This window comes from Pteropus vampyrus, unplaced genomic scaffold, assembly GCF_000151845.1.
Source record: "Pteropus vampyrus isolate Shadow unplaced genomic scaffold, Pvam_2.0 Scaffold69, whole genome shotgun sequence".
NCBI classification, from domain to species: domain Eukaryota; kingdom Metazoa; phylum Chordata; class Mammalia; order Chiroptera; family Pteropodidae; genus Pteropus; species Pteropus vampyrus.
The window spans coordinates 6313113-6337315 of NW_011888850.1; the positions used below are offsets into that span (position 1 = coordinate 6313113).

At 46.5% G+C, this 24203-nt stretch overlaps 1 protein-coding gene and 1 pseudogene across 3 annotated transcripts in view; one reads left to right on the forward strand and one right to left on the reverse strand.

Annotated features, from left to right (window-relative positions):
- The window catches only part of SCRN1 (secernin 1), a 63981-nt gene that overhangs the window by 7047 nt on the left and 32731 nt on the right, over positions 1–24203 (reverse strand). The window contains exons 4-9 of one of the 3 annotated variants that reach the window (XM_023531522.1): positions 18818–19020; positions 15651–15845; positions 13314–13479; positions 5162–5342; positions 2776–2935; positions 27–2498 (exon numbers count right to left, since the gene is read on the reverse strand). In XM_023531522.1, the coding sequence (XP_023387290.1) occupies positions 2777–2935; positions 5162–5342; positions 13314–13479; positions 15651–15845; positions 18818–19020 (904 nt within the window). In that variant the 3' untranslated portion in view covers positions 27–2498; position 2776. Of the gene's footprint in view, positions 1–26; positions 2499–2675; positions 2936–5161; positions 5343–13313; positions 13480–15650; positions 15846–18817; positions 19021–24203 lie in introns of those variants that run through there. The other 2 variants (XM_011361712.2, XM_011361710.2) reach the window with 2 other exon arrangements.
- Positions 4638–4755, forward strand: LOC111740882 (annotated as a pseudogene).

Below are 24203 nucleotides of genomic sequence, written 5' to 3' on the forward strand. Positions count from 1 at the left end.
CTGGTCAATAAATGATCCATGTAATGATAAGCATTTTTCAAAAGCGGAGTCGGTTAGGAGCCTTTAAAAACTAACATTCCTCGCCCCACCGCAACAACAGCCTGCTCAAAATCCAACACACTTCAAGCTGTTCAGTAGATGAGTCACTAGAAGTGAGAACAGCCACATAGGCAGATTCTTCGCTCCCTTCTTGTCTTTCTCCATCCATCCAATGCATTAAAAAATCTGTCCACTGCTATTATTCAGATCTGACTACACACAGACCACCTGTGCCTGATGGAAGCAGCCCAGTCCCGGTTAACTTCTGGGCTACCTCGCCCTCTAGTGGTCAGACAGAGGCACCACACCTAATACTGTGATGCACAGTATTAGCCAAGACAACTCTGAGTTAGGGTCCACCCTTTTCTGAAGTGCTGGACTAAGGTCAACGTCCCCTAATACAAGCTGCCATTGTGTTTCCCACTGCACAATGGCTGGGGCATAGCATAAGGCTGCCTTGGTTGTCCGTGACCTTTGTTTGGCCCCTAATAATGAAAGCGGGCCTCTGTGTAACCTATTCTCATAGATCCCTTTTGGTCAAACACCGAATCACCAAATCACAGACATGTCAGGTCTGATGAAATGTTTCCATAATAGGAGGGGGTAAGACGACATGGTGAAATTGATGCTTTATGCATCACCTTGCTTTAAACAACCACTCAACAGGTGGATTTAGGAGGGGGACGGGTACCCTTTCCCCTGTAGACAGATACTCTCAGAATGGCCGCTGCACCTCCAAGGAGACCCCGAGTTCATCAACAGTGAAAGCCTAGGCCAAACCTGGACAACACTCTCAGCAACTATGAGCCACGACGAACAGCCGCGGTTAACTCTGCCGGCTCAGAGTCTCACCACTCATGGTTAGTGATTTTACATACGGAATTTACAAAGCTGCAGGGCAAAAAGCTCATGCTGCTCTTATGCCTACCCTCTGAAAGAGAGCTGGTGGAAAAACAGACCTGTTCCGATAAAACCTGTGACCCTCAGTGTCCACAGCGGTGTATGGGACCCAAGGCCCTCCCGACTCTCACGGCCTCGCACACACTGGTGCTGAGACAGAGTCACTAGGAGCAATCAGGCTGCCATCATCCCACGAGCTGGCAGAGGGACACACCCTCTCTCAGTCACCGCTGGCCACTTTCCATTTCATGAGTGGCGGAGAGTTTCAGTAGCTGGAGGCAAGACCCCCACTACCCCTTGCCCACTTCAGCTCTCGGTCTGAAGGCAGCTAAAGGGACATGCGGGTGGGAGGAGGAAGAGAAGGACCAGGGAAAGCCAGCTGCCTCCGATACAGCTTTGCGGGATTGAACAGGCTGGGCAGGAAGGGTGGAGGCAGGATGGGTACCCTGGCGTGAAATGCTTCTACATCCATCTGTCGCCTTCCTGCCCTCTGCCTTCCCAATGCCGAGCCCATCTGGTCTTCCTCGCACGCTTTTCTATGCTCTGGTGTAAGTCAAACCCTTCACAGGAACGCGATGTTGGAAACAAATCAGCTTAACTCATGTCTCTGCTGAGATAACGTTGTGGCTGCTCAGATTCCAGCTACTTTAACTAGAACCTAAACCGTCAAAAGTTTCTCCTTTTCTCTCCCTCATTAGCTGAGAGATTCGCAGCTTTGTGGGGTGGAACTGTGCCACAGGGCCATTTAATTAATCCTAAACTACATGGCAGTAACCGGGCCTGGAATCACTCCTACACAAGGCCACATCCATGTGGCGGGTATGCTGCTATGTAGGAGAGACAGGTGACTTTTAGGAGAGCCACACGGTGATTCAGGGAAGTCTCTGGCATAGCTGCCTCTGAATCTCTAAAGCGGGCAGGTGCCAGCTAACGCAGATGACCAGCGATCCCACACGTGGAAGCACTCTGTGAGGCCACGGCACATAGCACAGTGCACAGGATCACGGAACGAGGATGGAGCTGGGACTGGGGAGGAGCTCCCTTTAATTTCCTCCCATGGCTTCTGTCCCTTAAAACAGGGGTCCCCAACCCCAGGGCCGCAAACCGGTACCAGTCCGTGGCCTGTTAGGAACCGGGCCACACAGCAATTGGTGAGCAGCAGGCGAGCGAAGCTTCGTCTGCATTTGAGCCGCTCCCCAGCACCAGCATCACCGCCTCAGCTTCGCCTCAGATCACCAGGCATTAGATTCTCATTGGAGCACCCGGTCCCTGGTGCCACAAAGGTTGGGGACCGCTGCTTTAGAAGACACATCTGGAGACATTCTGCACTATAGGCACACACTCTAGTAGTGGGAGGCCAAGACGCTTTTCTCTGGAGCACACACAAGAGCCCCAGGCCTGACAAAAAAGTGCCCTCTCTTAACCTGAAAGGAGCCGGTACTGAGAGTAAAAACTTTTGAAGATTTTGCTTTCCCCACAAACTCAGCACCGCGGAGCCTGCCTTCCAGGGCTCAATGAACTCCAGTCCTCCCGTGGAGAGGCTAATGTGTCCATTGTCACTGAAATACAATAATAGCAGCTTAAAATCCACAGTTAGTCATACGATCGAACAACAGGCGAATGGGATACGCGTTACTCCGCCGAGGAAGGGGACCGACATTGCAGAAGGGGCCTTTTTGAGATTCGAGCAGAACACAGGTTAACAGTTTGATTTGGCTTCAGAAAAGGAGACCACATCAGAACTTTCTCATTTTACTCAAACAGGAGAGTGGTTGTTTTGCTGGTAATTTAGTAAGGTGGGAAGTTTTAAATAAGAAGGGGAAAGAGAACGCTTACTTCACTTAAAGAACTTAATCTCCGTGTCAACACAGTCATAGAAAAGATCCCCCACTTCCGCGGGGTCCGGGGGGCCGGCGCTGGTCAGGATTTCTTCCATGGCTTCTAGGCCTTGTTTCTCTAGCTCCAGCATGGTCTTCCTCAGCTTTTGACCTTGCTCCTGAGGCAGGACAAAGATAGTGGGGGTCATTGCGATGGACACTGAAAGCTTCTCGGGGGGTGCAGGGCTACCCACCCTATTCAGGTTCCCCACAGGACCACCACAAAGATCCTTCTAGAATGCCAACGTGGCTATGTCGCTGCTCTGCTTAGAATACTACACAGCTTGCCATGGCCTCCGGGATAAATCCCGAGTGACAGTCAGGGAAGGCCTGTTGTAACGTACAATGCTCTTCCTTGCTTCGCCTCCTGCCAAGCTCCTTCTATGAGCCAGGCTGAATTAACTGCATTCCTCCAACCCATCACACTCTTTCCAGCTACTGAGCAGGTAGCCATGCTCTCCCTCAGCGCCTGGTCTTCGAAAGCCTTCCTTCTGGGCTCCCGCGGTCCAATGCCTTTCCTTCTGTCGTGGTTGCTCTCTCCTGTCCTGTAATGGTTTGTCTACTTGCCAGAGTCCCCTGTTAGAGCATCATCTCATGGGGGGTGAGAACTGGGCTTTTCTCTGTCCTCCAATGCCTGGGACGTGGTAAGCACTCCCAATAAATGTCCGTCGAAGAAATAAATGGATCTATGAATAAACACACGCCATGTCTACCTCTGATTTACTTATTTTCTGAGGTGGTGAGATCTCTTCTTTCGAGTGGGAATTATTCATTGGATGACAGTGAAAAACTTTCATGTGCTCAATTAATTAGTCCCGTCACACAGAAGCTGCTGTCACTACCCATCCACCACTTCCTAACGCCGGCTTGACTCAAATCAGCAGTCAAAGCCCACCAAAGCTCAGCAGTCTCATCTCATCGAAATCCTGTGTAGAATAGCTCAAAGCATACAGTCCTTTCTGCCTCTGCCTTCTAGTTACCAAATAGCCACAAAACCAGGCGCTACCAAGTGATATTTTTACTCACTTGACAGTGGCTTACTATCATCCACCTAGATAAACATGCACTGTCAGGAACTCACGCGGATGGCCCTGGACAAAACTCAGTGTGATGTAGCAGCAGGGTTCACGGTTCCAGGGGCACGTTTGGCAGGGGAGACAGATATAAAGTGACTGTGCAAGTTTTACATGTCGTAACAGTCATTTCTGTGGCGTGGAACAGCGAGCTCTACGCAAAGCGAGACTGCCCTTCTCGGGGATACTTTATGAACCCACTTGGACTTACTGTTGCTATTACCCTTTACGTTCTTTTTCTACAGTCTACCGTGCCAGATACAGGTAAGCTCACCCAGCCCACACTAAATGCACGTAACAGGCCACCCAAAAGGGATGCCTTTCTTCAGGAGAAACTGGACCTGCTACAAGTTCTTAAAAGGATGCTTGGGAAGCAGATGCGCATCTAACAGCCACAGCCCTTCTTCCTTCCTCAGCAAAGCAGAGGCGTGGGCGCCAAACGAAAGCGCATCACTGACAGTTGCTGTGGGCACACACTGCGTGTTTGCCTTGTTTGAACTGATGGCTTGGAACTTTATCAAAGTTTTGCGTGGAGGAGGGGAGCTCAACTCTGAATAACTTTGTTTTTTAACTGAAAACTCTTTTTTAACTGGAAACGTTTTCCATCGTCATAAAGTATACACCAAATTTACCACTCTAACCATTTTTAATGCACAGTTCAGCAGCATTAAGTACCTTCTCATCGCTGTGCAACCCTATCCCTCTCCAGAAGTTTTTTGAAGGATCGCTTTTTTTAAAATAGCGTATGGTCCATGGCCATGCCACCCTGAACAAGCCCGATCCTGTCTGATCTCGGAAGCTAAGCAGGTTGGGCCTGGTTAGTACTTGGATGGGAGACCACCTGGGAAGACCAGGTGCTGTAGGTGTTAAAAAATAATAAATAAAATTAATAAAATAAAATAACAAGATAAAATAAAACAATGTACGATGGCAGCTTTAAAGTGTTGCCATCATATACGACTTTTCACCCCCAACAATACAGAGAATTTCAGAGCAGAAAAGCAGTCATCCCTACTAGAACCACACATTTCTAGGTAAACAGTGAGAAGACTATTCTCAGCCCACTGAGTTCTAGAATAACACCGAAAGTGGAGGCTTTGTTTCATTTGGTTTCAAGAGACTGAGTGAGAAAATCAATACCTGGCATTCTAGGAAGGGCGTTGGGAGGAGCCGTGCTGGAGCGGGAGGAAAACGGTGAGCTTGTTAACTGCTTTCCTTCGTTTTTTCTCGCTAAATTTGTCACCCTGCAGGGGCCCACCCCCGCAGGCTCACCTGGTCACCTGCGATGACAGCGCGTGCCCACTCGTGGGCCTTGTAGAGCTCATGCCGGCGGTCTGGTTTTTCCTGGAATCGAGGTTCCTTTTTGGCTGGGTCATTGTCCCCGAAACAGGGAGACTGTGCTTTGGGGACAAGTTTTACGTCATCGACAAAGATGAAAGGCTTGAATATGGACCTGGAGAGAAAGGAAAGTTGCTTCAGCCAGATTGGGGTTTGAGGACACCCAGAAACTGTCCTTTCAGTCAGCAAACATTTCCTGAGCCAGCTCATGGTGGACGGTAGGCGGCGGGGGGTGAGCGGTGGGTGGGTGCGTGCCAAGAGAGACCCAACTGCATATTTTAGGAAATATTTTAGTAAAAGTAACTGCCATTGGCAAGCTGCAAATTCTTGTATTTACGGTGAGGAGACAGCCAGACAGACCTGCTTTGTGCCGGGAAGACCATTCATGAGGCTCCTTTCAGTTTAAGTGAGGCACAGACACGCGGTGTTTTAAGAAAGGGTGTAAGGGGCCTTCTGTTTAAGGTGGAAGAGGTCACCTTTCTCTACTGTGGTTTGCTGGATAGCTGTTTACTGTGGCCTCCTGGAAAGGAAGGATCTGAAACCCCATCTCTCTTTTCTTAATTTTAGGTTTTACCTTATTTAAAATTTTTCGGAATATCTCTGGCAGACTCAGGAAGGGGACAGATTATGACGGATGACAAAAAAGGGTTCCAGAGGTCCCAGAGAGGACACACCACAGAGAGAGAGAAGTCTAGTCGTGTGAGAGGGCAGGTCCGGGCACCGCAGTTGGATGAGGTAGGAACTCTTTGATTCGGCTCCTTTGGCATGATGGATGCATCTTAGGGAAAACGGCCGTGTGTGTGCGTGTGTGTGTGTACCTGTGCATACCTGGGCACATACACATACACACACACACACACACACACACCAGAAGAGGCCAGTATCTAAAAGACTACATCCTGGGATCCCAGGCCACCAGGGTGTGTGTCGACCATAGCTGACTATAACACTAGGGACAGAGCCTTATTCTTCCCTCTCCACACCCATAAATAACACTGCTGGATCACAACAGTGCTCCTGGCAGAGCACGGCCCCTCTGGGCCCCGAGGGTGGCTTGTGTTCAGCCCCACTATGGGGCAGCAGCTGCAATAACCGTAGGAGGGAAAGAGACATGCCCTCCCATGTTTTTCAGACTTTGGTTATTCTCTCTTCCCTTAACTGGTGCACCTTGGCCCACTCCATGCCTTAGGTGGGTTAGAAGTGCGCTAGGATCTTGATTCCCTCGGCAGCCAGGTGTATGGCCTTGAGGCAGCCACAGCGGCGATGCCAGTGTGCCACACAAACATGTTCGCGCGTGCCACGATCTGAAAAGAACTGGGAAACAATGACCCTTGCTACCCACGTCGCGTCCTTGGACTTGAGGCATCAGCATCATCCTCAGGTCCTACTCCCACCTTGCCGAATCAGAATCTACAAGTCAACAAGGTGACATAGCAAGTCTAAGGATCATCACCGAAGACAACAGCGACGAGAAGTGACCTCTTCGGTGAGTTCCCAGAGGGGCTGATCGCAGTGTGCAAGACTGAGCTCAGGCTAATTTAACTGAATGTTAAAAGGGAGGAGACCTTTGCACCCCAAGCTGGTAAAGTGGATGGTCCTGGTGAAGGAGAGGTGCCAGCCAGGTACTCTGCTGTTCTCTGCAGGTGACGCAAACACGTAGAGGAGGCTGGGCCCATCCGCAGCCGCCTGTCCGGGGAAGCACACGGCATGCGGCCTGGGCCCAATTCCACCAGGCCAAGCCCTCCCCAGGATGGGGGAGCTGCCCCTGCACAGAGGGAACCTGAGCTGCCACTTCCTACAGCCCCTTGAAAATCGATCTCTTCTTTTCCCTTCTACTGAATGCTTCATGGATGACTTGAAAAGAAAGCAATTAATGCAAAATGTAAAAGTGTCTAAAGAAATTTTGATTGCATGACGTTGAATTCTCCAACTGGTCATTCAGTTGATTCTGCAAAGGGGCTGCGGTTTGAAGGCTGTTTGAAGGTTCACTGAAAGTGCAGGAGGGGGACAGGGGAAATGGCGGGGAGAGAGTCTGGCACGGAGACATCCAGAACCAGCTGCCTTCGGGCCCCTCTGGTCTCTGACAACACAGCAGACAAGCGTCCTAGCCTCAGGGCCAGGCGCTCGGGGTTCCTGAAGTCGGTGCACATCCTACCACCTGCCAGCAGACGTGACTCTGCAGCCACTCTGCAGACGTGACTCTGCAGCCACTCTGCAGAGACCTTTCTGTGGGGGACCAGGCCTGGGGCTCCCGCTGAGCAGCCAGAGCCTGCATGGTTCACACCTTCTCAGCCCCAGGGCCTGTACTGGGCAAAAGGGGTCGGTGTCGTGGCCTCCACGGGCTCAGGCTTGGCAGCGGGGTGGGTGCAGGATCAACCACTGGCAAGCCCCGAGGACTGCGGAGTCCAGCAGAGGGCTGGGCCCGAGCTGCCGAGACCTCCTGAGAGCTCTCCCGTTTCCCCCAGCCCCGGGGCACGGATGACGTTCACAGGTGCGATGGCGCCCCACTCAGCCCTCAGCTCCTCCTTTCTCTCCAACCCTCAAAAGCCCTCGTGGGAGTGATGTTTCCAATGAGAAACCTGTCACTTCATTTCTATGCATCTCAGAACCAACCTGAGACACTGGCCCCATGGGGGAGGGCCGTGGCAGTGGGGGGCCGCAAGGGGTACAGCTTGGCAGCACCTGCCAGGCTCAGCTGCAATCCCGGGTCTGCCTGACTCGTGACGTCGGGGAAGGAACTGAGCTGGGACTCAGAATGGGGGCGTGCGTCCCTTCTCTGCCCTGACCAGCTATGGGCCCGCCGCTTCCCCCGCGTCTCATCTGGACTAAAATGATCTCCACGGTCCCTTCCAGCTTCTAAACCTATCGTGCTACTTCTATTTCTACGTCAGGCTGACTGTGAACTTGTGACTCTGACTTCTGAAAGCTCATGCTAAGCACAGTCGTGGTCTTCTACATCCAACGTACAGGATGACAACACAGTCAAAGATCAGAGCATTCTATCAGATGGGACTGTGAACCCGCTCCACCCTCACTGGGACGTGGAGCTTAGCTTAACATCGGCGAGGGCGCCTGTGGCTTTTCTAAGATAAGAGGTACCATGTGTTTATCTCTCCCACCTATCAGTTTGACGAAGTTCCCACGATAGACTAAAGCAAGTCCGTAAGGAAGTCAGCATCCCCAACCAAATGTAAAGCACAGACTTGTCAGGTGGCTAAAGGGAGACTTAGCGACTGAGTAAAGTGAAAATGATGGCTGATAATAAATTGCAATAATACTAATATCTATTTAAACCAGAATGAGAGAATTACCTATCATTCAGGCTTAATCATTTGTGTCCACATATCCAGAAAAGGAATGTGGATAACTCAGTGGTTCTGAAACCTTCTGATTTCTTGCCAGTCCTTATAAAAAAAAATCACATTAAAAATCCAAATAGGTGAGAATCTCTGACATTTCCCACAGTTAAATCTCAAATGGTGGCTTCTTAAATGCCACTTGATTGAATGTATACCAATTAATGTCCCAGAGAGATGAAATGACTTGACCAAGGTCACATATCCAGCTACCAGCAAAGCTGAAACCGCCATCTAGTTGTGACCATCCCTCCCAGTCCACGTGGGCAGGGCAGGGCAGGGCACGCCTCACTACCCATGCGGGGCGTCCCCAGGGTGTCCCCAGAGTGTCCCGTGGACAGCTCTGATTCAAGACACCACGCAGAGGGCTCCAGAAAGCTGATTCTGTTCTGTCCTCAGGGTTACCTCTCACACTGACCTTCAGAGAAGTCACCTCCCTGGGACTTCACTCTGGTCGCTCAGCCCCTCCATGGCATGGTGCGACATGAATCTAAGACAACAGGCCCAAAAGGAGAAAAGGCTTCCAATGCGAAGGGCAGCCGGAGGCTGGTTAATGAGGAGGTCGCAAGCTGGCTGAGCTACTCTACAGGGACCCTGGTGAAGGACAGCTAAACAAAGGGGTCCATGAGCAACACTGAAGAAAATCACGTCACTGCAACTGTCAGCTCTCGCCGAGAAAAACCTAAGGTCTGATGACACGAAACACAGCAGCACTTCCAAGGTCTATCTCAGAGGCCTGCAGGGTTTTAGCTTCGGGTGACAGTTTGAGCCACAGCCAAGAAACAAGCTCCACTGAGGCATTTCTGCCTTATCTGTCTTCTTTTTCCTAAAATTTTGTGATGCACGCACCAAGCCAGTGTAAAAAATCTGTTTACCTCTCATTTGTCGTCTCATTTGGAAGGAAAACGAAATTATCATGAAAATCTCTAACATTTTATAGTATATCCTAATTTTCAAAGTGCTTGCATTCGATTCTCAAGGGACCCTATTTATTCATTCATTCATTCATCCACTCGGTAAATCCGTGTTGAGTGCTGACTGAGTACCAGAGACTGTTCTAGGTACGAGGGCTATAGCAACGAACAAGGCAGGGCAATAATTCTGCCCCACTTCACAGATGAGATGACAGGCTCACAGACGCTAAGAGCTTTGTCCAAAGACACATTACTGATCCGTGGCAGATCAAGAACTCAATCTTCTAAAGCCAAAGTCAGTTTTTTCCCCACTACCTCTCACTGTTACAGCTTTTATGTGTTTATTTACATACACACATCATGCTACTAGAGAAAAATAAAATGCTTTTTGTGCTTTGGAATTTGAAATTTTAATACCAGCGTCAGCCAACACTTCTGACTTCAAACATGACTTTGTTCTGACTGAAGGTGTAGAAACTCCCCCAAGTGACTGAGCCAGGCTTATCCCCTGCCCTGGAGTCCCCAGCAGATCCCGAGGGGCTTCTGGCACAGACGGGAAAAGCGTAAAGGCTCCCACTGGGGAGAATCTGCTAAACTTTGAACCAATTCGGAAAGAATCTAAATAACCAGTTTCTCTCCATTGCGAGTGTCCCTCTGGTTTATCTTGGGGTCATTCCAGCTTTACTGGGAGTCGCTTTCATCATCTAGTCGAAGCCACATCTGGCTGAGAGCAGGACTATCAGTGAAGGGTATTTCTAGTTAGAGGGAAAGAGATGTAGTCTGCAGCAGGGGACAACCTCAGGGCTGGGGGCAGATGCTCTGGGAGGCTTTGAAAAGTAAAAACTGGAGGGTAGAAAAGAGGAGAAAGATGGTGTTGGAAGAATTCGGAATGAAATCGGAGGGGGGTGCGATTTGCATTGGGCCCTCAGCTCTGTGTGTGTCTATCAGACTCCGCGTGCACAGCTCCAGAGGCTGAGCTCACACACGCTACAGTGTCTAAGGCCCATAATGTCATCTCCAATAACAAAAAGATCTCACTTGTCACTAACATCTGAGTTAACCTGATGAGACGGTCTCAGCTGATCCAATTTAGCTCTTCTTAAGAGAAGAGGAACCCCACCCCCCAACACACACACACACACACACACACACACACACACACACACAAACACACACGCGCGCGCGCGCGGTCCCTTGCATCTCCCCAGCTCCTCGCCACTAGTTAAAGTACTTCAAACATCCTATTTTCCTAGCACCACCCCCGTATTTTCTGTTTCCTAGGCTGAAGTACATACAATTAGGGAAATGGATTGGGAAACAGCCTTCTAATATTTAAAATGGGAAGTTTTTAATTCTCTCCCCATCTTGGTTTGTTCATTCTGTATGCTGAGTATTGGTGTGTTTTCCCAAATGTGGGGGCCTCTCAGTGGTGTGCTGCTTTGACAACTCCATCTCTGAAAATATAAGCCCCAGTTCATGGTGTCTGCCAACTTCTGTGGTGTAAATACGCCCACGGTGGCCCATTTCGAGCTCCCAAGGTGACATCACTGAACACACGGTCAGGAAGCGAGGCACGTAATCCGCTCTCACTGGCCCCAGTGCGCTGCGGGACTCCGAATTTCACACGGTTTCTAATGCTAAGGTGCTTCTCTGCTCTACCCCTCTGCTGTTTCTCACATCAGTGAAGCTTTAATAAGTCTGGATTCCAACTGGGAAATGGTGTCCAAAGGTCAGAACCAGGGGACTAAAGCCAGTCAGTGTCCCATATAGAGGACTAAGGCACTAGCTGGCTCAACAGAATATTAATATGATGGACTTTGCCTTCTCGATAAAATTAATTAAGGGTCTTTTGCATCTCCCTCCATCTCTCAGACTCTGACTTTTGCACCTTCTTTCAGCTCTCAAACTTACACAGTACCTGGTACATGCTAGGAGGGAGGGAGCTAAGAAAGGAGGGAAAGAGGGAGAGAAAAAGAATGTGAGAACAAGTTATTTCGAAACAAGGGCCTATAATCAATACAGTGAACAAAGGGCGGCGAAACGCCCTAGCAGACAGGACGACGGGCAGGTCGTGTCCTTTCGCTTCTAACATGAACTGGGAGGGACAAACAGCACAGTCTGCTCTTTGCAAGTCCGCTGCTCTGAAACTATTTTCTGAACACAATCTCTCCAATGTTTTTAGCATTAGCAGAAGTCAGTCAAAATGTCCCTAATTTTACTACCTAAAAACCCAAGGGTAGGTAATTCCTGCTGACAAAATATAAAATGGTGAACGTGCCCAACTACGGAAAAATGTTAAAATGCTGAATAGGAAAATAAATCGATGACAGTTCTACAGCCACAGCAGGAAATGCAGCTCATTTAACCAAGCAGATAAAAATGAACGACTTCCAGAAAGCTCTTAATCTTCTTTAAGGTCTTTTCAATTAATTTAACCACGGATAATTTGCTTTTAAAACTACATGAAATTTTCCATTTTAAATATTAGAAGGCTATTTCCCAACCTTTTTTTCTAATTACATCGGGCCATGCATTTCAGCTTAGGCAACAGAATTCCTTGACATCAGTGTCCTGGCATCACAAAGGCCTGTCTTCTAAGCACTGCCAGAGCAGGTGCGTGTGAAATCAGGGAACACGAGGTCTGGGACGGCCATTCTTTGGTTCAACCCACTCCTTCGAAGCTTCCTGTTCCCTAAAGAACAAGGTGCGAATACCTCGGCAGAGCATGCCAGGTTCTTTCAACGCCCACGTGCACCCCTGCGGGCCAGCAGCGAGTGCTCACAAGAGGCTGCTGAACCACCAGCCCTGGGAGGCAAGCTTTTCTGCCTCTGTGCTTTTGCACATGCTGTTCCCTCTACCCAGAATGCCGTTCCTGCTTTGTGCACCTAACAAACTCCTACTTTTCCCACAAGGCCCAGTGCCCAAGAGTTTCCTCCTCTGTGAAGTTTCCCTCTCTGTCGTCTCCTTAGTGCCACCTCTTACCTTGTACACACTTGGTTCCTAGTACCCGACAAGCACAATAACTGGTACACAGTAGGTGCTTCATCAGTGCTTGTTAAATGAATAAATAAATGAGTGAATAAATAACCAAGAATAGCTCATACCAAATTTAATAGTCAGGTCCTGCTAGAAGGATCTATTGATATTGGCAGTAGTTTAAAAAACGAGGCCCGACAAGCACACAAAGGTAGGGACTAGTACTGTCCCCATTGAACAGCACAGAAACGGAAGCTTAGGGACGTGAAGCAACTTACCCAGCTACTAAGTGACAGCGGTGGATTTCAAAATCCGAGCAGTTTATTCTACAGGCTGTGTCCTTAACCACTGTGCCACACTACCTCTTTGCTGAGATGCTGGGCAGAAAGCAACCCTCTGAAACACGACGCCTGAAAGAACTGGCCAGCGCACTTGAAGTTGCTTCAGTCTGCTTTGCCTCTGGGCCACTCTGTCCTCTAACTCATAGGAACCAGTTATTTTGATAAATCTTGGGCACTTCTCTGTCAAATCTCTCTGTCTCATTGGGTCTTGTTTATCTTTGCATCCCCCATACATAGCACAATGCCCGGCCCATGATATATATCAATAACTATTTGCTAAATTTAAAACTATTTGATGCCATGATGCTGACAAATGCTATGTGACTAAAACCAAGAACTCTTTGTCAGAGCTCTTTGTACCACACTAGCCAAGTTGAGGCCAACTAAGTAATGTGACTTGGCTACACCAGGGAGGTACAGGAACTTCACGTATGCTTGCTGGCTGAGCTCTCAAGAGTAGCTCGCACTTTCTGCTTACACGACTGTGTCTCAGACGAACCTGGAAGGATCTGGGGTCCCGGTGAAGTAGTGAATGCACGGTGAGCTTGTGTTCTGAGGCAGGACAGACACTACACTGGCTGTGGTGAGGAAAGATTCGGAGTCTATACAGACCCCACTGGCTTTGTCCCTTAAGATGTCGATCATAGTCTGCACAGTGATGCTTTCTGTAAAGAAAAAAGAAATGGGGGCGGGGGGGAGAGAGAGGTTTAACTGTGGCGGGCTGTTAACCAAAATTCGTTTACTCCTTTCCTGTTTTAGTAACACAGCTTCTGAAATTATAGCTGAGAACATAACTGCCTCCCTACAGACTATACTTCCCAGCTTCCCTCGCGGCTAGGTGTGGCCACGTGTAGAACTTCCTTGCCACATCCATAGAAAGAAATGCTTACCCTTCACTTTTCTTTTCCCCCTTCCCGCTACCTGGGAGATGCCAGCAAGTGGACCCCAAATGGAAGTCATGTGTCGAGGCAGAGTACTGTATCGGTCCTGGACTGTCATCTTATCCAGACCATAATGTGGGAGAGAAAGATGCTTGCATTTTTCCTGAGTCACAGTATTTCAAGGTCTTTTGATAGAGCACTTAACAATACCTCAACGCGTGTAGTAACACAACAAAATGATATCCGTAGAAGGCACATGCAATCTATGCACAGTCTACCACGCAAGTTCTCTCATACACTCTTTCTCTCGCAGTTTGGAGTGTATATTTGAAAAATTACTTCTCTGCAGTGAAAACTATAAACAGAGAGAGGTATTTAGAACAGTCAGAGCCATTACAACTTTTGGCTCTGACTTCAGATAGATAAATCCTTGACTACACAGGATCCCAGTTCTACATTTTCTCCCTCGGGTTTTAATTCACTAAAACACAATTCTTTCCGTCTGTGTTCACGAAGATGACATCAAAGCATCACACAGAGAGACGACAGCTTACAGTTCACTAGCACAACTCGCATCCTTTTTGTAAAACTCTATTTGCAGCACATCACTCCTACAAATGGTAACAATAACTCCTTGATTTCTTCAACCTACCCAGGATTCAAGTTTCCTCGTCTCATAAACGAGTTTCCTGATCCCATAGGTTGACAATGTCTCTCAAATCTCTGCCTTTCGTCTTTGCCCCCTTGCATTTTATTTACGGGCCATTTCTCCTGTAGAGTTTCCCAGTCTGGACTCTGCAGATGGCACCCCCATGGTGTCATTTAATTATGTCCCCCCATTCCTTGTATTTCCCATAAACTAATAGCTAGATCTGAAGTCTTCAGCAGATTTAGGTTTGATGTTTTGGCAGGACTACTTCATACATGGTATTGTATACTTTCATTAAGCTAGTTTATTTTTCATTAAAAACTTTGAGCTTTTTTTAGTGTTCCCACTTTAAAATGGATACTTCCTTGCCTTCTTACCCAGAATATATTAAGTTCTACAGCAAAAGTCTTAAAATGTTCTTCTAGATTAAGGGTCAGCAAATTTTTTTTAAAGAAACAGATAGTAAATATTTTAGGCTTATGGCCATACAATCTCTGTCGTAACTTACCTGTTGCAACTGTTAATCTCTGCCACTGTAGCATGGAAGCAGCCATAAATGAAACGGAAATCAATGGGTGTGGCTGTGTTCCAATAAAATTTTAGTTACAAAACAGGTAGCTGACGACAGGTGATAGTTTGCTGACCTGTCCTAAATGATCAAAGGTTTGACTTACAAAACACTAGTATCACTAACAAATATAAAAATGTGGCCATTATGGTTTATGCGGAAGGTTTTCTACTTAGGCACAAAAATAATAAGTTATCCAGTCACCATATTTACCTAAATATGGGTTCTGATTAAGTCAATAACTAGGTGGGAAGCAGAGGGCTCATGAAGAGAATTCAAATCAATAGTTAACTTAATAAATGTTCATGGAACAAAGGACTGTAATAGGTATCAAAAGGGAATCCTAAGATGAGTAAAAGAGACAATGCCCCACCCCGAAGACTCAACAGGCTAACGGGAGAAGAAAATATAGGCAGAAGCTGAGTCAAATACACAAACGCTGAGCTATAAGGAAATCTGCATAAATATCACAAAGAGAAGTACGATGACATTAGTGTTTAAAGGGGACACAGGAGCAGGAAACTTCCATGGATGAGGAAGCACCCTGTAAAAAATAAGTGCAAGCTGTCGTTTTGCCTACACATCAGGGACTTTATCACAAGTCGGTCTCTCTATACTTGTAGTCTATCCTATACTCATTCTTCACTTTCCTATGTATGTTCAGACAGGTTCTCTAAAACAGCTTCAAGACAAAGGGTACATATGAGAAGGAGAATCTTAAGGGATGTACTAACTCACCTTCTTGCTTTTCTAAGCTGTCTTTGCCTGCACAGCAGTCTAAATGGTCATCGGCTGGAGAAAACACTTCGGAAAAATTGAACTCGTCCTCTCCCGTCCACCAACCTTGACTCTGAGCGTAACTCCTGAGTTCAGGATGCTCTGCGTCAATCTTGGTAGTGAGTGAAAGCTGATTGCAAATGCACCTCACGCCCTCTGCAGAGAGTACAAAGCCCAGTTAGTTGGAAATATCAAGACTTAATCAAGAAATGGAAATCTACAGGGAATCTCTTCCCCGCAACTTAACTTTAATGAAAAGGAAGAATCACATTCCATTTTTGGATAGAGAAACAGATATTCCTTGGCCCTCTTTTCAGCCGATGTCCCAGGTTTGACCAGTCCTGACTGGGCATTATCACGGTGAAAGTGAGCAGGGGTCACTTGATCTTAAATTCACAATCAAAAGGAAAGATGTGAGGCCCTTCTTGCTAAATAAACCCCAAGAATTTACTCCTTACAAAGAAAGTGAAAGGTTCTTTGAAAGAGGCACTGTGCTACTAACAAGACTTGAGAATGTCGCAACTGTAGAGAATTCTCCCCAATTTAGTCTTGCTCCACCTGAAGGAACACTTCACACCTCCACCCTCTGCCCAGATAAATGTGTATTTTTGTAAAGATGCAAATGTGATACTTCTTCATTCAATTTTTCTTTTCAGGTCCCAAGATTTAGAAAAACGTAGAGGGCACTGATAATGAATAGCTTTTAAATAACAGAATGTACCTAGGAATAGCTGTGTGTCACGTGCGCATCTAAGAAGACTCCATGGGAATTCTTTTCTCAGAAAAATATAATTAAGTGTAGCTAAATAACTCTAGGATCGGAAATGCCTGCATTCTGAGTACACTTCACACCGATGAATGAGGGTTAGGGCAGCAGTTCTCCCATCTGCTGGCAGGGTTGCTATGGCTTCGCCAAAGCCTGGGCTACAAATACACAGGATAACCTGGTGAATTCAAAATTTCAAAATGATGTCCAGTTATTACCAAGTTATCACTTGCAGCTCAAAATGGCCATTCATAGCTGCTGCTTCCAAGGAGCACAATGATCTTCTAAATTCTTGGAGAATGAAGTAGAGAGAGAGGAAAAGTCCAAACTACAAGCAGCAATAAAACCATTTCTACCCAAAAGCCAGTTCCCCAAAGGCGTGGTCAGGGCTGGACTGAGTTTTTTCGGTATCTTCTGCTTCACTGATCTACACTTCCAACGTAAGCATTCCTGCCTGATGGGTGTTTATCCTTTGCCATTCATCTTTTTAAAGGACATCATACATGTAAAGTTATTCTTAAAAATTGAAAATAAAAAATAGCTTTAGCCTAAGTAAGTGATTTTGACATTATTCACCCTAAGATATTTTTAAGTCTTGTGAATAACTCCACAAATGTTTTATTCCTAAAAGAGATAATTTATAAGACATTGCTTTCCAGAATTTTAGCGTTCGAGAGACAGAATTCATTAAATCCTACTGCAATCACACTTCTGCTGAGCTCAGGAAACATGAAATCAATGAGTCCAAGGAATGGCTGGGTTTAAAAAAAAAAAAAATTAGTGAAAGACAACATTCATTTTGAGATGGATTTTTTAAGCTATATTTTAAAGAGAGACTAAGTTTTTTTTAAATGCAGTTATAGATCAAAACGTTTTACGTTCTACTTAAAAGCAATATGATTGCTTTTCAGCATCGATCACTAGCCTTCTTGATGGAACCATTCAATAGAAGGACTTCATCTTAGGGGATTTTTTTTTTAAAAAGGAGTTTTAAGTTCCGGCATCACAGGAAGCTTAGCGCACTGGCAGACCACACTGGCTGCATGAGTCCTGTAACTACGGTGGAAGTAGGGCAGGCAGGCACGTGTGGGCAGATGTGGGGCATACGTGGGTGGAGAAACTCTCTGAGATCACTTCGAGGGCACCATTAGCTAATCTTCACCCTTGTGAGAAGGAGGAGAAACTACAGCCTCCTCCAGGCAGACACAGCTTTTGCACAGCTCAGTTAAGAAAGCACGGCTAGATCTCACTGCCTCGGTGGGGCAGCCTCGTGTAGGATAGAATGTGCCCACCGTCCACGGCAACCCTAACACGGGACTGACTTAAGCCACGGAAATCGACAGCCTTGATTCTCAACGACTGCAATAGATCTGCTCCTAACTCAGGTCAGATTTCGTTCCAGTCACCGCTAAGGCAGAGATGGCAAACAGGTTCCATCATTTCTGAGGAACCGGAAGAGATTTCCTGGTAAATTCAGCTTAGAAAAATATATAGGCCAAGTACAGATGCAATAAGAGAAGAGTTCTGCAATCTACTTGCCATGTCTGCCACGGACACGGGAGGGGAGAATGGCAGCAAGCGTGCTGTGTATTTATCGTCCAGTTCTAAGGGATGTAAGAGGAGCTTCATTGGCCAATTCTTTCTTAGAACTCTTTAGTCCTCTAGGAAGCCCTTTAACCCACTCTGGGATTCCATCCTGTCCTGAATATGGGTGATGATACAAGACCGCCACTCTCACCCACAACATTTCCTTCTCCAGAGCTGTCTTAGAGCAAAATGCTACAGGGGCGCAGAGCAGCAATTTACTCAGCACTAAATCCTTCTGGGTAGATTCTCTAGTCCTCTGATGTTCTGGGAACAGTGTCTCACAGAGACATGGGCTTGTTGGCCCGGGGGGAGCAAATGGACCCCACACAGATCCCAATTCCGCTTTTGGAAGAACGGTCCAAACAAAAAATGCTACATGGCTGGAGGTGATCAGGAGCAGCTAGCTCCCTGTTGTAGTAATTCATTGACCTATTATGAACGAAACTAAAAAAATCACCATTCCTTTAGCCAATTAACAGAGCAACGATTTGGATCATGAAACAGCTACTAGTCTGAATTGGATCCTGCCCAGAAAGCAAATGTAAAACAGGAGATGTTAGGAGCATGCTTCCCAAGTATTGACAGCCAGTCACTCCAGGTTCAGGAGACTCCAGCTTCCTCTCTAGAAGCAGAAGCCCAGACATGAGAGGCATCCCAAAAGCTGAAGATCCAGCACCGAAAGGGTCTGCATCATTAGCGTGGTTCCTGTAAGTCAAGACACATCCACTTCGGCCTTTTCTGTCCATGAAACTCTCCACCATCCACACGCACTCACCTGTGATTTTCTCAGCAGCCCAGTACTTTCCTATGGTCTCAAGCACCCAGGCCTCCTCACGGTCCACAATCAGATATGCACTCTGGAAGCTGTGGCAAGCATCTGCATCTTCATAATAATTCCCACCTTGTCCATGTTCTTCCAACAAGGCAACAATGACATCTAAGGCTTCTTTAGCAGTCGACCCTCTTTCTAAACCAAGCCTGAAGTAAAGGAACCAGAAGGATACCTCGGTCATTTCGTACCACGTGATTATCAGCATAGTAACCAAAGACTGGAATGAGGCTGAGTTACGAAGCATGCCGGTATGTGTAAATATACTAAGTACGCAGGCCCATACATAAACAGATTTAATAGCACTTTCAGAGAACTCTCACACATTCAGTTCTAAATTCTGGGGTGTTCTGTGTCTTTCGGCATCCTCCGCCCACACAGCCAAAGAGTCAGGAACCCAGTGGCTTCTCCCTCTTAAAAGGAAGCTAAGCCACCCCTCTTTCCTTCTCTTTTCCAGCTCTGTCTCCCATGGAGCTGGCCAGCCCAGCTTTAGCCCCCAGCAAGACCCTTTTCGGTGGCTTATTCTCCCTCCTACCTCTGGGCAAAAGGAAATCTCTGCCCAGTCTAGCCTTGTTCTCTATTATTCTATAACAGGTATTTCAGTTGGTAATAAGTGTTCCATAGCCAGCCATTGTCTTCGGTGCATAAAACTGACACAGAGATCTCAGTAGAAATGGGAGGCTGGTTAGGACAGGAGTGTGATTCTTTTCTACGTATTTCTCCTCCCACCCGTCAGCCTACCTCTACTGCTGTGGCGTACAGACTTCAGTTATCAAAAAGTACACATTTCTTCTAAAGTGAAAAAGCAATCTCCTCTCAGTCCTTCCAATTAATAGACCCCTTAAGGAAGGCACGAAACTTGCCCTCTGTGTGACCTTGGACAATTTATATAATATATTGAAACTTCACTTTTAAGTCACCTGTAAAACAAGTATCTACATCCTTGGGTCGCTATGAGGATGAGTTTCATGAGATAACGAACATAGAAATATATAGCTCAAGTGCCCAGGCCCAAGGAAGTGATCAGTAAGTTTTGAGAGGTAGCACATTGTAGCAGGAAAACAAATGACTCAGAGATAAATGGACCCAGCTTCTAGTCCTGGTTCTGCTACCCACTGGCAGTATGATCTTAAGTAACCTAACCTTTCCAAACCTTGATTTTTTTCATCTGTAAACTGGAAACAGTACTATTTCCCTCTGGCTGATTTGAAAGAGGATGGCACATGCTATGCCCTCAGTAAATGTCCATTTATTCATCTCTTTGTTCAAATTACAATTCTGGGGGCAGGAACACAGTCTTAGAACAGAGGCAATGAAGCTGGCTATGGTGGTAGCATAGGCCAGTTCTTGATGAATTTTCAGCTTGAGAAGCAATTGTTAATATAATTCACCCAGCTGGATTCTTCCTGAAGAGACATTTATTTCATTGTGCTGCCAGGAAGAAGAGAAGATAATGCAACTACATGCTACAAATTTATTCTTTTAACAGGCTTATTTTCATGGTCACATAATTACATATTGATTCACTTGGCATTTCTCAATTTAAGCTTATTTTGGAAGACTCGGTACCAAGGCAATGATTTGTGAGGCTGAACCCTAAGACTTCAGGAGAGTGAGAATAAACCTATTAGAAGATTGACTTAAGTCAGCTTTCTGTTGGTCAATGCCATCTCCTCCAAAGAAAAGTCGGAGAAGCAAACACTCATCTTGAGGACTTGAAGCAAACAAACATGCTATGAGCACCTCTCATAACCCAGATCTGTGCACCCAGGAGGGCCCCTTCCTCCTTTCCACAGGCCCCTGGTCACACTGCCTCATGCACGTATTCCAAGCAGAACCCTGTCCCCAGGCTTTTGCAGGGCCTCAACCTACCCAGGTAAACACGCTAGGAGCATGTGACTATCCGACCAGGGTAACGGCCCCGCCTCTGGAAGCTATGGCTTCTCTTCTGCAGTTTCTAACTCACTCTCGTGCTGTTCTGCCTGTTTGTTTTCCACACTGAGACTCTCAATACTTGCACTTGCCCACTCCCTCCCCAAACACACACACACACACACTGACTTTGGTACCCTCTGTGCACAGCATCTGCAGAGGGGACCTCGCCACTCATCCACAGACACAGTTTTCATTTTAGCCCTTTTGCCAGGACCATGGGAAAAAAATACTCCTTTGTCCCACCTGGCCATTCCCACCTGGTCTCCTGCCATGAGACCAGGACAGGACTACCTGCTCCACAGTGCCAGGGCCATGAATGAGAACGACGTCACACACTCTCTACATGCGACTGAGAGGTGGCGAAGCACCAGGGCTACGGCGGGCGAGGGCGGCGAGTCACACAGCAGCAGGTGGCCTACTTGAAAGCCTCTCGCGACAGTTCCACTTCCTGGACTCACGAGGTTCAAAATGAAAGCGGCACCTTTCTGATGCCCATGCCTAATTTCACACTGGCCGCTAGACCTCGTCATGGAAGCAGGGCAGGAAAAGGGATGAAACTAACGGGGCCAAGGTGAGAGTCTGACTTCAACCTCAAGTGCAATTCAAGTCCTTTCAAAGTACGTGCTCGGTCCAGCTTGTTCTGCGTCTTGGAATTAGATGTTTCCGAACTCAAATCCCTGGGCAAATCCCTATTTGGGACCCATGACTTTCCTACATGTATGTCCAGCTCGCTGTGCCCATCCCTGAAATGTTGGCACATCTCACGCCTGCACTTGGCCTGCTTAAAGCCCCGTTTAGGAGCTCTGCTCACTTATCTTTTGCTACCAAAAGGGTGTCACTAAAGCTATGCCTCCATAGGCTAGGGAGACCTCCGTCGCTTTTGTATCCCAATTAAAGTAAAGCCAAGCTGTAACTAGATATATCATGGATATATAATCAGTGCCCAGGGCAAAGTCATGAAAATAGTCACTACCCCTCCCCTTATGGGATGGGCCTGGTGTTCTTATAAAGATGCAGATGCAAATATAGTTGACCCTTGAGCAACACGGGGGTTAGAGGCACTGATGTCTGTGCAGCCAAAAAGGACTCCCCAGAAACTTATCCACTAGTAGCCAACTGTTGACTGGAAGTTTTATCAATAACACGAAGTCAATTAACACATATTTTGTATGTTATGTGTATTACATATTGCACTCTTAAGTAAAAATAAAGCTAGAGAAAAGAAAATTGTAAGAAAAAAATACATTTACAGTATTTTTTTAAAAATTCATGTACAAGTGGACCCTCGCAGTTCAAACTCAACTTGTTCAAGCGTCAACTGTAATCTTCCATTTGCCCCCCAGTCAAGGAGTCCACCACGCCCCTCTGGGTTCATGACCTTAAAGACATTGAAAGATACCCAGTCTTCAGCCAGAGGGCCAGAAGCAGAAAGGAAATAGGTGGGCGTTAATTGCTGCATTGATTTTGGGGTATATCCACACTGTGTGTGAAATCTTTTGACCAATCCCTCAGCCTTGTAGATCCAAGTCAAAGGTACCTCCTTCTCAAAGCATGCATTCCCAAATACGGGTAGTCTGTGATAATCTCTAAGCACCCGGCAGTGTTTGCTGAGGGCCATGCCCTAGAATTCTGTGCCACTCACGTGGCTGCAAATCTCAGACCGCACATCTCTCCTACTGTCCTCTTAAACTGGTCTTAAAGTTTTTGTATTGCTCAATTTTTTTGTCCTCTCCCTGCCACCAGACTAAAGTCTCTTTGAAGTTTTTGAGCTTCTTCATGTGCCGACAGTCAAGCACAAAGCAGGTATTCAGTAAGCCCCTGTTGCTTAGAGTTTGATAACCTTAAAAAGATACATCAGAGGCTTTGAAGGAAAAAGAAAATCCTCTTCCACCATCCCAGAAATCAACTGTTAAAATGGTGGTCTTTGCGATGCGATAAAACCCATACCACAAATATAACGATAACTCAAAATGCAAGGTTATAACTAAGGCATAAAAGAAGCATACTTTTCACTATTAATGCTTCATTTTTAGGATTGATTTCTATTAAATATAGAGGTAAAAATCCTGGGACAGCTGTCAGAACATAAGCTCGAAACTTGTTGTTACTCCATAGATTTCATTCTGTTAATCTATTAATCAAAAGAAAACCGATTGTAAATATGAGGCTTTTCCCTCCTCTTCTCCAGCTCAGGGGACCTGCTCCTCCTGAGTTTATAAGAACCGGAAATAGGAAGGAAGGATGAGGAAGGTGATTTGCTACCAAAAGGGTGTTACTAACAGACTTATCCATCGGCTGGCAGAAGCTATGGGCCACTGAGGTCTCTGTAAATATGCAGTTTCTCCCTATACAACCTGCAAAATGTGGAAGCCGTTATTTCTTTTTATAGCATGTTAGTTTGGGGAGGCTCTTTGACAGTCACCCAATCTAAAGCCTCACATTGGACACCTGAGGAAACCGTGGCCCAGAGAGGTGATGTGACTTGGTATATCCACACTGAAAACCAAGGACCCAGCTCCCAGCAAAATCTTTCAAGTACATCCATGACTCTATCGCATCTCGCTATCTCAGAAAAAGGGAAGCCATGTCAGAATGTTGTTTCGTTCCAACTCCACTTTAGTCATTCATTCCAAACGCAGTCACTGATGACCCACTACGTGCCAGGCACGCAGTCCCTGGTACTTGTGAAGCAGTAGTGAACAAGCAGACAAAGATCCCTGTTGTCGAGCGTCCATAACCGCTTCCTTCTGTCACACGGTGACGGGAAGAGCAGGGAAAGGAAGAGGGGACTGAGATGTAGCAGGGAAGGAGGGAAGCGATCTCTGTTCTGTCATCCTTTCTATGTCGTGTATTTTATATGCATCCTTTTTCTTTTATATATTTTAGATATATTTCTAATACCGTAAATGTCACCCGTTTTAAATATATGTACAGTTTGCTGGATTTCGGTGTATTCAACAAGTTGTGCAATGATCAGCATGATCTAAGTTTAGCACATTTTCAGCACCCCAGAGAGCAGCCCTGTCTCCATCAGGAGTCACTCCCACTCCCCAGGCCATTCTAAACTAGATGATTAATCTAGTTTCTGCTTCTATGAATTTGCCTATTCTAATATTTCGTAGAAATGGAATCATATAATATGTGACCTTTTGTGTCGGGTTTCCTTCACTTAGCGTAATGTTCTCGAGATTCATCTTGTAGCATGTTTCAGTATTTGATTTTTTTTTTATTGCTGAATAATATTCCCCTGTAATCTATCCTTTTTTTCCCATCATCTCAAAGTTTATATCAAAAGGAACATGTCTTCTTTGGGAGGATCATGTCACAAAATATGAGATTTTGAGGGAGATAAATCCCACCCCCATTCCCCAACTGTCCTGAGCAGTTGTTTGAAAGA